The 12,948-nt window shown below is 40.3% G+C and overlaps 1 protein-coding gene across 1 annotated transcript in view; it reads left to right on the top strand.

The window, feature by feature from the left end:
* Window positions 1-12,948, top strand: part of MED17 (mediator complex subunit 17) — a 140,602-nt gene that overhangs the window by 80,152 nt on the left and 47,502 nt on the right. Inside the window, exon 9 of the mRNA XM_053708620.1 lies at window positions 8,810-8,947. Coding sequence (XP_053564595.1) covers window positions 8,810-8,947 — 138 coding nt within the window. The remainder of the gene's footprint in view (window positions 1-8,809; window positions 8,948-12,948) is intronic.

The following is a 12,948-nucleotide window of genomic DNA, read 5'->3' as shown; positions in this document are numbered from 1 at the left end:
AAATGTGATATAAGGGATTAAACTGTATTGGTCCTTTTGTTCACCCCTTATGAAGAAAATCAAGGAGTTCAGGAAATGTCATGGATTTAACGCTATTGTAATAACATGGGGCAAACTGTAATAAGAAAACATTATGATCCTCAGCTTTTTAGCCTTAAAGGGACACTGAACCCAAATTTTTTCTTTCATGATTCAGATAGAGCATGCAATTTTAAGCAACTTTCTAATTTACTTCTATTATCAATTTTTCTTTGTTCTCTTGCTATCTTTATTTGAAAAATAAGGCATTTAAGCTAAGGAGCCAGCAAATGTTTGGCAGCAGTTTTTAATTATGCTTTCTCCAACATTGGTGTGTCCGGTCCACGGCGTCATCCATTACTTGTGGGAAATATTCTCCCCCACAGGGAAAGGCAAGGAGAGCACACAGCAAGAGCTGTCCATATAGCTCCCCCTCTGGCTCCGCCCCCCAGTCATTCTCCTTGCCGCCCTGAACAAGTAGCATCTCCACGGGGATGGTGAGGAGTTTGTGTTGTTAGTTGTAGTTTTTTATTCTTCTATCAAGAGTTTGTTATTTTAAAATAGTGCTGGCTTGTACTATTTACTCTACAACAGAAAAGTGATGAAGATTTCTGTTTAAGAGGGCTATGATTTTAGCACAAGTAACTAAAATCCATTTCTGTTACCACGCAGGACTGTTGAAACCAGAGAACTTCAGTTGGGGGTAATAGTTTGCAGACTTATCTGCTTCAGGTATGACTAGTCTCCTTCTAACAACACAGGCTAATGCTAGATGACAGTCATTTTTCCACTCAGGGAAAACGGTAAGCCATTTTTCTTTCACCTCAGCAAAAAAGATAACAGGCTTCCCCTTTTTGATTTTTATGCTGGTAGACACTGTCAGGGGCCAAATCGATTGTTTTTTATTACAATACGATGGCAATTGAAATGTTTTATAAGCTCATATACACTTGGGGACGTTTTTTATTGATCTGGCTTGCTTTAGACACCTAAATCTAGTCAGGAAGGCCCCTTCACTCTAGTGTACTGAGGGAGGAGGCCTCATTTTGGCACTTCAGTTAATTTCAAGGCAGTGCATGCAGTTCCATGTGAGAGGGTCCTGTGGCTCAGAAAGTGACTCCAGAAGGCTTATTTCTGTGGATGATTGACCCCTAAGAAAGGTAAAAGCTGCAGCAATGCTGTAAGCAGGGATTGTGGTGTATAAAAACGGTTAAATCCAACAATTAGCTCCGGTTTGCTTGTTTTAAGAGCTAGAGTCTCCATATTTGCTGTGCAATACTTTCTAAGCATTAAGACACTGGGGTCCAAATTTCAGAAAAATCGGATATTGCCTTTATAGTTTTTTGAACATTCAGAAATAAAGTGTGTCATTTTATTATTTAAAGAGACAGTAACGTTTTTGTTTAAAATCGTTTTTTATTGCATTGTTTGCCTGCCTAAATCTGTTTAACATGTCTGTGCCATCAGATAACCTATGTTCTGTGTGTGTAGAGACAAATGTGGTTCCCCCTTCGAGTGTTTGTGATAATTGTGCCATAGCGTCCAAACAAAATGAGGACAGCTCTGTTACATTTCATAATGTTGCCCAAGATGATTTATCTAATGAAGGTAGTGGGGATAGTTCTACATCCTCTCCTTCTGTGTCTACACCAGCTTTGCCCGCGCAGGCGACACCTAGCGCGCCAGTGCTTATTTCTATGCAACAATTAACAGCAGTAGTGGATAATTCTATAGCAAATCTTGTATCCAAACTGCCAGCATTTCAGAGAAAGCGTGATTGTTCAGCTTTAAATACAGATAAAAGGGATGAACAATCAGACGCTGACGATGCTTTATCTATTTTACCCTCACATCAATCGGAATTGGCTGTGAGGGAAGGGCTGTCTGAGGGTGAAATTTCAGACTCAGGAAAAATTTCTCAACAGGCAGAACCTGATATAGTAGCATTTAAGTTTAAGCTAGAACATCTCCGCGCTTTGCTAAAGGAGGTATTAGCTACTCTGGATGACTGTGATTCTATGGTAGTACCAGAGAAGTTGTGCAAATTGGACAAATTTTTAGAGGTCCCAGTGCACGACAACGCTTTTCCAAAAGAGTAGCGAACATAGTGGAAAAGGAGTGGGAGAAGCCAGGTGTACCCTTTGCCCCACCTCCTATATTTAAGAAAATGTTTCCCATAGTAGACCCTAGAAGGGACGCATGGCAGACGGTCCCGAAGGTTGAGGGAGCTGTTTCAACACTAGCGAAGCGCACCACTATTCCTATAGAGGACAGCTGCGCTTTCAAAGATCCTATGGATAAAAAATTGGAAGGATTGCTTAAAAAGATTTTTGTTCAGCAAGGGTTCATCCTTCAACCAGCTACGTGTGTTATTACTGTCACTTCAGCGGCGTCCTTTTGGTTCGAGGAACTAGAAAGGTCGCTCCAGAAAGAGACTTCCTATGAAGAAGTCATGGACAGAATTCACGCATTAAAATTAGCTAATTCCTTTGTATTGGATGCCGCCTTTCAAATAATGAAATTGGCGGCGAAAAACTCAGGTTTTGCTATAGTAGCGCGGAGGGCGCTTTGGCTGAAATCCTGGTCGGCAGATGTGTCGTCCAAGACTAAGTTACTTAATATTCCTTTCAAGGGTAAGACCCTTTTTGGGCCGGAATTGAAGGAAATTATTTCAGACATCACTGGGGGTAAGGGCCATGCCCTCCCACAGGATAGGCCTTTTAAGGCTAAGAACAAGTTTAATTTTCGTTCCTTTCGCAATTTCAGGAACAGACCGGCTAATAACTCCACTGCCGCTAGACAAGAAGGTAACGCGGCCCAGCCCAAACCCGCTTGGAAGCCCATGCAAGGCTGGAACAAGGGTAAACAGACCAAGAAACCTGCTGCTGCTACCAAGACAGCATGAAGGGGTAGCCCCGATCCGGGACCGGATCTGGTAGGGGGCAGACTATCTCTCTTCGCTCAGGCTTGGGCAAGAGATGTTCCGGATCCCTGGGCACTAGAGATAGTCTCCAAGGGATACCTGCTAGAGTTCAAGGGACTTCCTCCAAGGGGAAGGTTCCACCTGTCTCGCTTATCTTCAGACCAGATAAAGAAACAGGCATTCTTACATTGTGTAAGAGACCTATCAAAGATGGGAGTGATAAACCCAGTCCCCTCCGGGGAACAAGGTCTAGGTTTATACTCAAACCTGTTTGTGGTTCCCAAAAAAGAGGGAACTTTCAGGCCAATTCTGGATTTAAAGATATTAAACAAGTTCCTCAGTGTTCCATCCTTCAAAATGGAAACCATTCGGACAATCTTGCCGACAATCCAGCAGGGTCAATATTTGACTACCGTGGATCTAAAGGATGCATATCTGTATATTCCAATCCACAAAACTCATCATCAGTTCCTGAGGTTCGCCTTTCTGGACAAACATTACCAGTTCGTGGCTCTTCCATTCGGTTTAGCCACCGCTCCCAGAATTTTCATAAAGGTGCTAGGGTCCCTTCTAGCGGTCCTAAGGCCGAGGGGCATCGCTGTAGCACCTTATCTAGACGACATCCTAATCCAAGCGTCGTCTCTTTCCAAAGCAAGGGCCCACACAGACATTGTGTTGGCTTTTCTCAGATCTCACAGGTGGAAGGTGAACATAGAAAAGAGTTCACTGTCACCGTCCACAAGGGTTCCTTTTCTGGGAACAATAATAGATTCTGTGGAAATGAAGATCTTCCTGACAGAAGTCAGAAAGCTAAAGCTTGTAAACGTTTGTCGAGTTCTTCATTCTATTCCTCAACCCTCCATAGCTCAGTGCATGGAAGTAATAGGACTAATGGTCGCAGCAATGGACGTGGTTCCTTTTGCTCGAATTCATCTAAGACCATTACAGCTGTGCATGCTCAATCAGTGGAATGGGGACTATACAGACTTGTCTCCCCAAATTCAAGTAGACCAGGTAACCAGGGACTCGCTTCTCTGGTGGTTGACCCAGGATCACCTGTCTCAGGGAATGAGTTTCCGCAGACCGGAGTGGGTCATCGTCACGACCGACGCCAGCCTCTTGGGGTGGCGCGCGGTCTGGGACTCCCTGAAAGCTCAGGGCCTATGGTCTCGGGAAGAGTTGCTTCTCCCTATAAACATTTTGGAACTAAGAGCAATATTCTATGCGCTCCTGGCTTGGCCTCAGCTAGCGGAAGCCAGGTTCATAAGATTTCAGTCGGACAACATAACGACTGTTGCGTACATCAATCATCAGGGGGGAACAAAGAGTTCCCTAGCGATGAAGGAAGTAACCAAGATTATCCAATGGGCAGAGAATCACTCCTGCCATCTATCTGCTATTCACATCCCAGGAGTAGACAACTGGGAGGCGGACTATTTGAGTCATCAGACTTTCCATCCGGGGGAGTGGGAACTCCACCCGGAGGTCTTTGCTCAGTTAACCCAATTATGGGGCATTCCAGACATGGATCTAATGGCGTCCCGTCAGAACTTCAAGATTCCTTGCTACGGGTCCAGATCCAGGGATCCCAAGGCGACTCTAGTGGATGCATTAGTGGCGCCTTGGTCGTTCAACCTAGCGTATGTGTTTCCACCGTTTCCTCTCCTTCCCAGGCTCATAGCCAGGATCAAACAGGAGAAGGCCTCAGTGATTCTGATAGCTCCTGCGTGGCCACGCAGGACTTGGTATGCAGACCTGGTGAATATGTCATCGGCTCCACCATGGAAGCTACCTTTGAGACAGGATCTTCTAGTACAAGGTCCATTCAAACATCCAAATCTAGTTTCTCTGCAGCTGACTGCTTGGAAATTGAACGCTTGATTTTATCCAAGCGTGGGTTTTCGAATTCTGTGATAAATACTCTGGTCCAAGCCAGAAAACCTGTGACTAGAAAGATTTACCATAAAATATGGAAAAAATATATCTGCTGGTGTGAATCCAAGGCATTCTCCTGGAGTAAGATTAAAATTCCAAAGATTCTCTCCTTTCTCCAAGAAGGTTTAGATAAAGGGTTGTCAGCTAGTTCTCTAAAAGGACAGATTTCTGCTTTATCTGTCTTGTTACACAAACGACTGGCAGCTGTGCCAGATGTACAAGCTTTTGTTCAGGCTTTGGTTAGAATCAAGCCTGTTTACAGACCCATGACTCCTCCTTGGAGTCTAAATTTAGTTCTTTCAGTTCTTCAAGGGGTTCCGTTTGAACCTTTACATTCTATAGATATTACGTTATTATCTTGGAAAGTTATGTTTTTGGTTGCTATTTCTTCTGCTAGAAGAGTTTCTGAATTATCTGCTTTGCAATGTAATCCACCCTATCTGGTTTTCCATTCAGATAAGGTTGTTTTGCGTACTAAGCCTGGTTTTCTTCCAAAAGTTGTTTCCAACAAGATTATTAACCAGGAAATAGTTGTTCCTTCTCTGTGTCCGAATCCAGTTTCAAAGAAGGAACGTTTATTACACAATTTAGATGTTGTTCGTGCTTTAAAGTTCTACTTAGAAGCAACAAAAGATTTTAGACAAACCTCATCTTTGTTTGTCGTTTACTCTGGTAAGAGGAGAGGTCAAAAAGCTACTGCTACCTCTCTCTCTTTCTGGCTGAAAAGCATTATCCGATTGGCTTATGAGACTGCCGGACGGCAACCTCCTGACCGAATCACAGCTCACTTTACTAGGGCTGTGGCTTCCACTTGGGCCTACAAGAACGAGGCTTCTGTTGATCAGATATGTAAGGCAGCGACTTGGTCCTCTCTGCACACTTTTGCCAAATTCTACAAATTTGATACTTATGCTTCTTCGGAGGCTATTTTTGGGAGAAAGGTTTTGCAAGCCGTGGTGCCTTCCATTTAGGTAACCTGATTTGCTCCCTCCCTTCATCCGTGTCCTAAAGCTTTGGTATTGGTTCCCACAAGTAATGGATGACGCCGTGGACCGGACACACCAATGTTGGAGAAAACAGAATTTATGCTTACCTGATGAATTACTTTCTCCAACGGTGTGTCCGGTCCACGGCCCGCCCTGGTTTCCTAATCCGGTTGAAATTTTTTTTCTTTATACACTACAGTCACCACGGCACCCTATAGTTTCTCCTTTTTCTCCTAACCGTCGGTCGAATGACTGGGGGGCGGAGCCAGAGGGGGAGCTATATGGACAGCTCTTGCTGTGTGCTCTCCTTGCCTTTCCCTGTGGGGGAGAATATTTCCCACAAGTAATGGATGACGCCGTGGACCGGACACACCGTTGGAGAAAGTAATTTATCAGGTAAGCATAAATTCTGTTTTTTTAACAATGTTATACATTTTTAGCTCTATTTTACTTTTTTAAAAACTAAATCTTGGTAGGCTCAGGAGTGTGTACACGTCTTTTGCACTTTACAGCAGCAACGTTTTGTAACAAATAAAATTGCTACAAACATTGTTGCAAACACTCATATCATAGAGCGCAATAGATACACTGCTGAGCTCACATAAGTCTACCTAAGTTTACTCTTCAACAAAGGATACCTAGTGAATGAAGCAAATGTTGGTAATAGAGCTTAATTGGATCCTTTGCTCCAGTGTATAAAATTGTATACTGAGGATTTCTGTGTGGGGAAAAACACTTTGTATATACATACGTACTACTTATTGAATTAATATTTTTTTTTATATATATATTTTTAATTTGTATTGAAAATTTTATAAACACACATAAGAACTATACAATACTGTTCAATTGTGTTCTTGACATTATAAATTGCAATTGGTTATATTCCACCGTACATAAGGTGATGTCAACATCTGTTGAATTTATTGGCTCCATGAACGAGTTGATGATGGAAATTATTTATTGCGTTTCAAATATCCAAATTCCTCGATAATGAGAAGTTCGGTTTACCTTGTCAACCCACATGGTTTTAGAGGGGGTTAATGTGGTTTTCCAGTGGAAAGTTATTAGGTATTTAGCTGTGTCAGCTTTATCTGTAGTAGGTTTAGCCTCAATTTACAAGAAAATTTAGGGAAGTCATTAATTAAAGCTAGTCTTGGGGTCAAATAGAAATCATTCACTAGGACTGACCGAAAGTGGGATTCTACTTCTCGCTATAGGGGTTGAATTTTAGAGCATTGCCACCATATGTGGAGCAAACTACTGCTGTCTCCACATCCCCTCTATCTCCCCCTCTGAGGCTTCTGTGTATATAGTGCTGAGTCTCAATGGGGTTAAATACCATCGAAGAAGAAGTTTATAATTATGTTCTAAGATTTGCAGTGAGATATAGGATTTGTGAGTGAGTTGAAAATTCCCCCCGTCCACTCTTTTCCATCTATCTGCGTCACTAAGTATCTTTACTATTTATTGGCGTAATCTGGCCTCTTTAGGGGCTTGTAAGAGTTTATGTGATAGGGAGAGGGGATTTTTATTTTTTTTATTTTAAACAAGCTTTATTAAGTTTGGCAAGAAAATACATATAACAGCCAGCAGTGTACATAGTATGTTCGAACAAATAGCAGGGGTCCTGTCCACCTTATTAGGCGGCCCAGACCACCACAATAGAGATATCAGTAGTACAGATTATTCAGAGAGAAAATAATATGAGCATGGTAGTCCAATAGGTTTGTCAGTTTCTTGCTTCTTTTGCTTTAAGAACAGAGCTATAGTCTTGAGCTTGTATCCTCGAGCTAGTGAGCTCGTGGTGTTAAAATGCTATAGTCAGTCAAAACATAAACTTAGGGATTTGACATCAGATATTAAGGCAAGGTTATACAAATCTATTATCCCAACTCCATTCTTCTTTTTTGTAGCCGAGGCAAAATAGGCTAGAGGGTATTGTCGGCTATACCACTTAGGTTCATGCGCTAACTCAAAGTGTGTTTACTGTATGTACACTAGATCCAGGGAGAGGGGATTTTTTTTGTTGCTTCATAAACATTTTTGTATTTAAACAAGCTTTATTGAATGTCAGTAAGGTTGGTACACAGAGATAAACATTGGCAAACAGAATCTGGTACAGTTATACAATACGATTCAAATGTCTGCAGTAAAAGACAGGTATTTGTAGGGAGAGGGGATTTTTAACAGCTTCTCCTTTCAGAGATATAGCTTCAAGTGGAGTTGGTGACCAAAGAAAGTTTTTGTTTTAAAGCTCGACATCTGGATAAAATGTGAAAGTTGTGCATGTTTGAGCCAATTTGCAAGCCTTCCCCCTCCTATTTCTTTCAATTTCTCCTGTTCTTATAACTTTCCCTTATCAAGAAGTTTGACTGGTGGGATAGTATAGTCCCATTCTTGCATTTGTTTAGATCCACTTTTTAGCCCTCCCACCATTTCCACGTTTAAAGGTATGGGGAATAATGGGGAACGCTTGGATGATGTATTATAATCAGAAGAGACAATTTAGTCCCACATACTAAAAAGGCGTTGGTGTATATATAAGTGAAAATGGAGGTCTGAGATCTTCGTAAACCCAGCATAGGGCCTCTATTCTCTGAACCTTTAGGATATGCGAATCCATAGCTACCCAGGCTTTGTAAGACTCACCTTTTTACTCACCACAGCTTTTATTACGACAAGTTTAAAAAATTGGATCTCTGCTATTTTGAAGATATGCTTCTGTTTGTTCCATGATAATCAGTGTCCTTAAAGATCAGGCTATTACAGGAGAGGGCTAAGAAGAATGCAGCATACAGGATTCTGATTATAAACTGATCTAGAAATAACATTGTTGAATTTTTAACAGCAATGCGTCACATTTAAATATTATTTTGTATGTAGTTAAATATAAATAACTTTATCTGATAATAATCCGGTAATTGCTTCTGTGTTTCCTTCACAGAACGGCTCGCACCATTGACAGCCTTGCCAGTCGAATCGAAGATCCTCTGATCCAAGCCCATTGGTCAAGCATCAATGATGTTTATGAATCGAGTGTTAAAGTATTAATAACGTCACAAGGTTATGAGCAGATATGCAAGTAAGTGATACACATGAGCAGGAGGTATTTGACATACAACAAATTATTGATTGTGTTATGCATGAAAAGTCATGGTCTATGATTAAGGCTCAAGCCGAAACACGTAAGACCGTTTTTTGAGCCTATGTTTGCTACAAGGTGGTCTGTTATTTTTAACTGATGGAATAAAGATGTACTATTTTTAAGGATTCCACGTTTATATGCTATTTTTTGGATTAAAGTATTAATAACGTCACAAGGTTATGAGCAGATATGCAAGTAAGTGCATACACATCAGCAGGAGGTATTTGACATACAACAAATTACTGATTGTGTTATGCATGAAAAGTCCTTCAGTATGTAAACATTAATTCATAGTATGGGCCTAGATGCTAGATCTTTAGTGTTTAACCAGGTGACTGATCTTTGCCATTTTCCTACAAAAAGTTCAGGTTTTAAGCTTAGTAAGCGATTGATTCCGAGTGACATATGATTATTACAATTTATATTACAATGCAACTTCAACTTGCTAACTGTAGGTATCATTTTATATTTGTTTTGTGGAATTTCAGAAATGTATTTAGTGTATCCATGGTTCTTTTGTCTCTGCTGATTATCATGCTCCGACATGTGCCATCAAAATACCAATATTTTGTTTTTCCAGAGAAATCTGTGATGTATGTTGGTAACCGATAGCACAGTCGTAAAATAAGGGGGCAAAACCTTCTTTAGATATATCAGGGAAAGAAGAGAAAAACTAAGGTTGGAATAGTAAAACTGAAAACATTTGATGGTAGAATATTAGATGGAGATAAGCAAATTGCTGTCTTCACGAATGATTGTAAAGATAGAATGTCTACATTAAGGGATGCTAAAAAAAATGGAAAGGAGCTTAGCACTAATCCTTTTTTAAAGTGGATGAGATTTTGTTGGCATTATCAAAAATAAATTTAAAAAGTCAGTGGGTCCTTATAATAATCATCCAAGGGTTTTAAAGGAACTTCGATCTGTGCTAACTGCACCATTAAAGCGATAGGCTAGTCAAAATTAAACTTGCTAGTGATGTATGGGATATACAATCCTACCAGGGGGGGCAAAGTTTCCCAAACCTCAAAATGCCTATAAATACACCCCTCACCACACCCACAATTCAGTTTTACAAACACTGCCTCCTATGGAGGTGGTGAAGTAAGTTTGTGCTAAGATTTCTACGTTGATATGCGCTTCTCAGCATTTTGAAGCCTGATTCCTCTCAGAGTACAGTGAATGTCAGAGGGATGTGAAGGGAGTATCACCTATTGAATGCAATGGTTTTCCTCACGGGGATCTATTTCATAGGTTCTCTGTTATCGGTCGTAGAGATTCATCTCCTACCTCCCTTTTCAGATCGACGATATACTCTCATATTCCATTACCTCTACTGATAACTGTTTCAGTACTGGTTTGGCTATCTTCTATATGTGGATGGGTGTCTTCAGGTAAGTATGCTTTCATTACTTAAGACACTCTCAGCTTTGTTTATGTATTTATATAAAGTTTTAAATATATGAATTGTACTTATATTTGCCATGATTCAGGTTTCAGTATATTTCCTTTTGCAGACTGTCAGTTTCATATCTGGGAAATGCATTTTTTAGAAAAAAAATTCTTACCTGGGGTGTAGTCTTTTTTCAGTTGACTGTCATTTTTCTAAATCGCGGGCAGAATTAGGCTCACGAGGGCGCAAAATGCTAACGTTTATTGCGTCATTCTTGGCGCAAGATTTTTTTGGCGTGAAGTTACGTTCGTTGATGCAAATTCGTCATTTCCAGCGTCTTGATTGACGCTGGGTCCTTTCACAAGGTTGCGTCATCTATGACGCGGGTGTGTCGTTTCTGGACGTTTTTGGCGCCAAAAAAATATTTTTCCGTTTGTTGTGCGTCATACTTGGGCCAAATATTTTCATTATTTTAGACCCCATTCCTATTTGCCTCTTGCCTTTTTCTATGTCAGAGGGCTATTCTGTTTACTTTTTTTCCCATTCCTGAAACTGCCATATAAGGAAATTGATAATTTTGCTTTATATGTTTTTTTCTCTTACATTTGCAAGATGTCTCAATCTGTTCCTGTCTCAGAATTCACTGCTGGATCCTTGCTGCCTGATAACAGTTCTACCAAAGCTAAGTGCATTTGTTGTAAACTTGTGGAGATTATTCCTCCAGCTGTGGTTTGTAATAGTTGTCATAATAAACTTTTCCATGCAGATAATGTATCCATCAGTAATAGTTCATTACCTGTTGCTGTTCCCTCAACATCTAATGCACAAGACCCTGTATATTTAAAAGAATTTTTTTCTGATTCTATTCAGTAGGCTTTGTCTGCCATTCCGCCTTCTAATAAACGTCTTCTCATAAGGTTGATGAAATTTCAAATGACCATTAACATACTGAATTATCCTTCTCTGATGAGGATCTGATTCAGAAGATCCTGCCTCAGATATTGACGCTGATAAATCCTCTTATTTATTTAAATTGGAGTATATTCGTTCTTTGTTAAAAGAAGTGTTGATTACGTTGGATATGGAGGAAACTAGTCCTCTTGATATTAAAACTAGTAAACGTTTAAATTCTGTTTATAAACCTCCTGTGGTTATTCCAGAGGTTTTTCCAGTTCCTGATGCTATTTCTGATATGATTTCTAAGGAATGGAATAAGCCTGGTACTTCTTTTATTCCTTCTTCAAGGTTTAAAAAATTGTATCCTTTGCCAGAAGATAGATTAGAGTTTTGGGAAAAGATCCCCAAAGTTGATGGGGCTATTTCTACTCTTGCTAAACGAACTACTATTCCTACGGAAGATAGTACTTCTTTTAAAGATCCTTTAGATAGGAAACCTGAATCTTATCTAAGGAAAGCTTATTTATATTCAGGTCATCTTCTTATGCCTGCAATTTCTTTGGCTGATGTTGCAGCTGCTTCAACTTTTTGGTTGGATACTTTAACGCAAGAAGTATCGGATCATGATTTGTCTAGCATTTTTAAAGGGAACCACAACACCTGCTTGACATGTTTTAAACTAACTTTCTCCAACATAGGTGTGTCCGGTCCACGGCGTCATCCTTACTTGTGGGATATTCTCCTCCCCAACAGGAAATGGCAAAGAGCCCAGCAAAGCTGGCCATATAGTCCCTCCCAGGCTCCGCCTACCCCAGTCATTCTCTTTGCCGTTGCACAGGCAACATCTCCACGGAGATGGCTAAGAGTTTTTTTGGTGTTTAAATGTAGTTTTATTCTTCAATCAAGAGTTTGTTATTTTAAAATAGTGCTGGTATGTACTATTTACTCTGAAACAGAAAAGAGATGAAGATTTCTGTTTGTAAGAGGAAAATGATTTTAGCAACCGTTACTAAAATCGATGGATGTTTCCACACAGGACTGTTGAGATGAATTAACTTCAGTTGGGGGAAACAGTGAGCAGACTTTTGCTGCTTGAGGTATGACACATTTCTAACAAGACTTGGTAATGCTGGAAGCTGTCATTTTCCCTATGGGAACCGGTAAGCCATTTTCTTAGTTTAGTATAAGAATAAAGGGCTTCATTAGGGCTTAAAAAACTGGTAGACATTTTTCTGGGCTAAAACGATTACTTTACTAAGCATATTTGGCAGATTATAACTATTAATAGTTATTATAATCTTGGGGATTGTTTTAAAAAAACGGCAGGCACTGTATTGGACACCTTTTTCACTGGGGGCCTTTTCTAGTCATAGGCAGAGCCTCATTTTCGCGCCACTAATGCGCAGTTGTTTTTGGAAAGCAAGGCATGCAGATGCATGTGTGAGGAGCTAAGAACCACTGAAAAAGCTTATAGAAGGCATCATTTGGTATCGTATTCCCCTCTGGGCTTGGTTGGGTCTCGGCAAAGCAGATACCTGGGACTGTATAGGGGTTAAATGTAAATTTGGTGTGCAATACTTTTAAGGCTTTAAGATACTGTGGTGAAATTTTGGTGAATTTTGAACAATTCCTTCATACTTTTTCACAT

The sequence above is a fragment of the Bombina bombina genome, chromosome 3, assembly GCF_027579735.1.
Source record: "Bombina bombina isolate aBomBom1 chromosome 3, aBomBom1.pri, whole genome shotgun sequence".
Classification (NCBI taxonomy): Eukaryota; Metazoa; Chordata; class Amphibia; order Anura; family Bombinatoridae; genus Bombina; species Bombina bombina.
The sequence above is the reverse complement of the archived record's forward strand: the minus strand, read 5'-3'. Positions and strand labels throughout refer to the sequence as shown.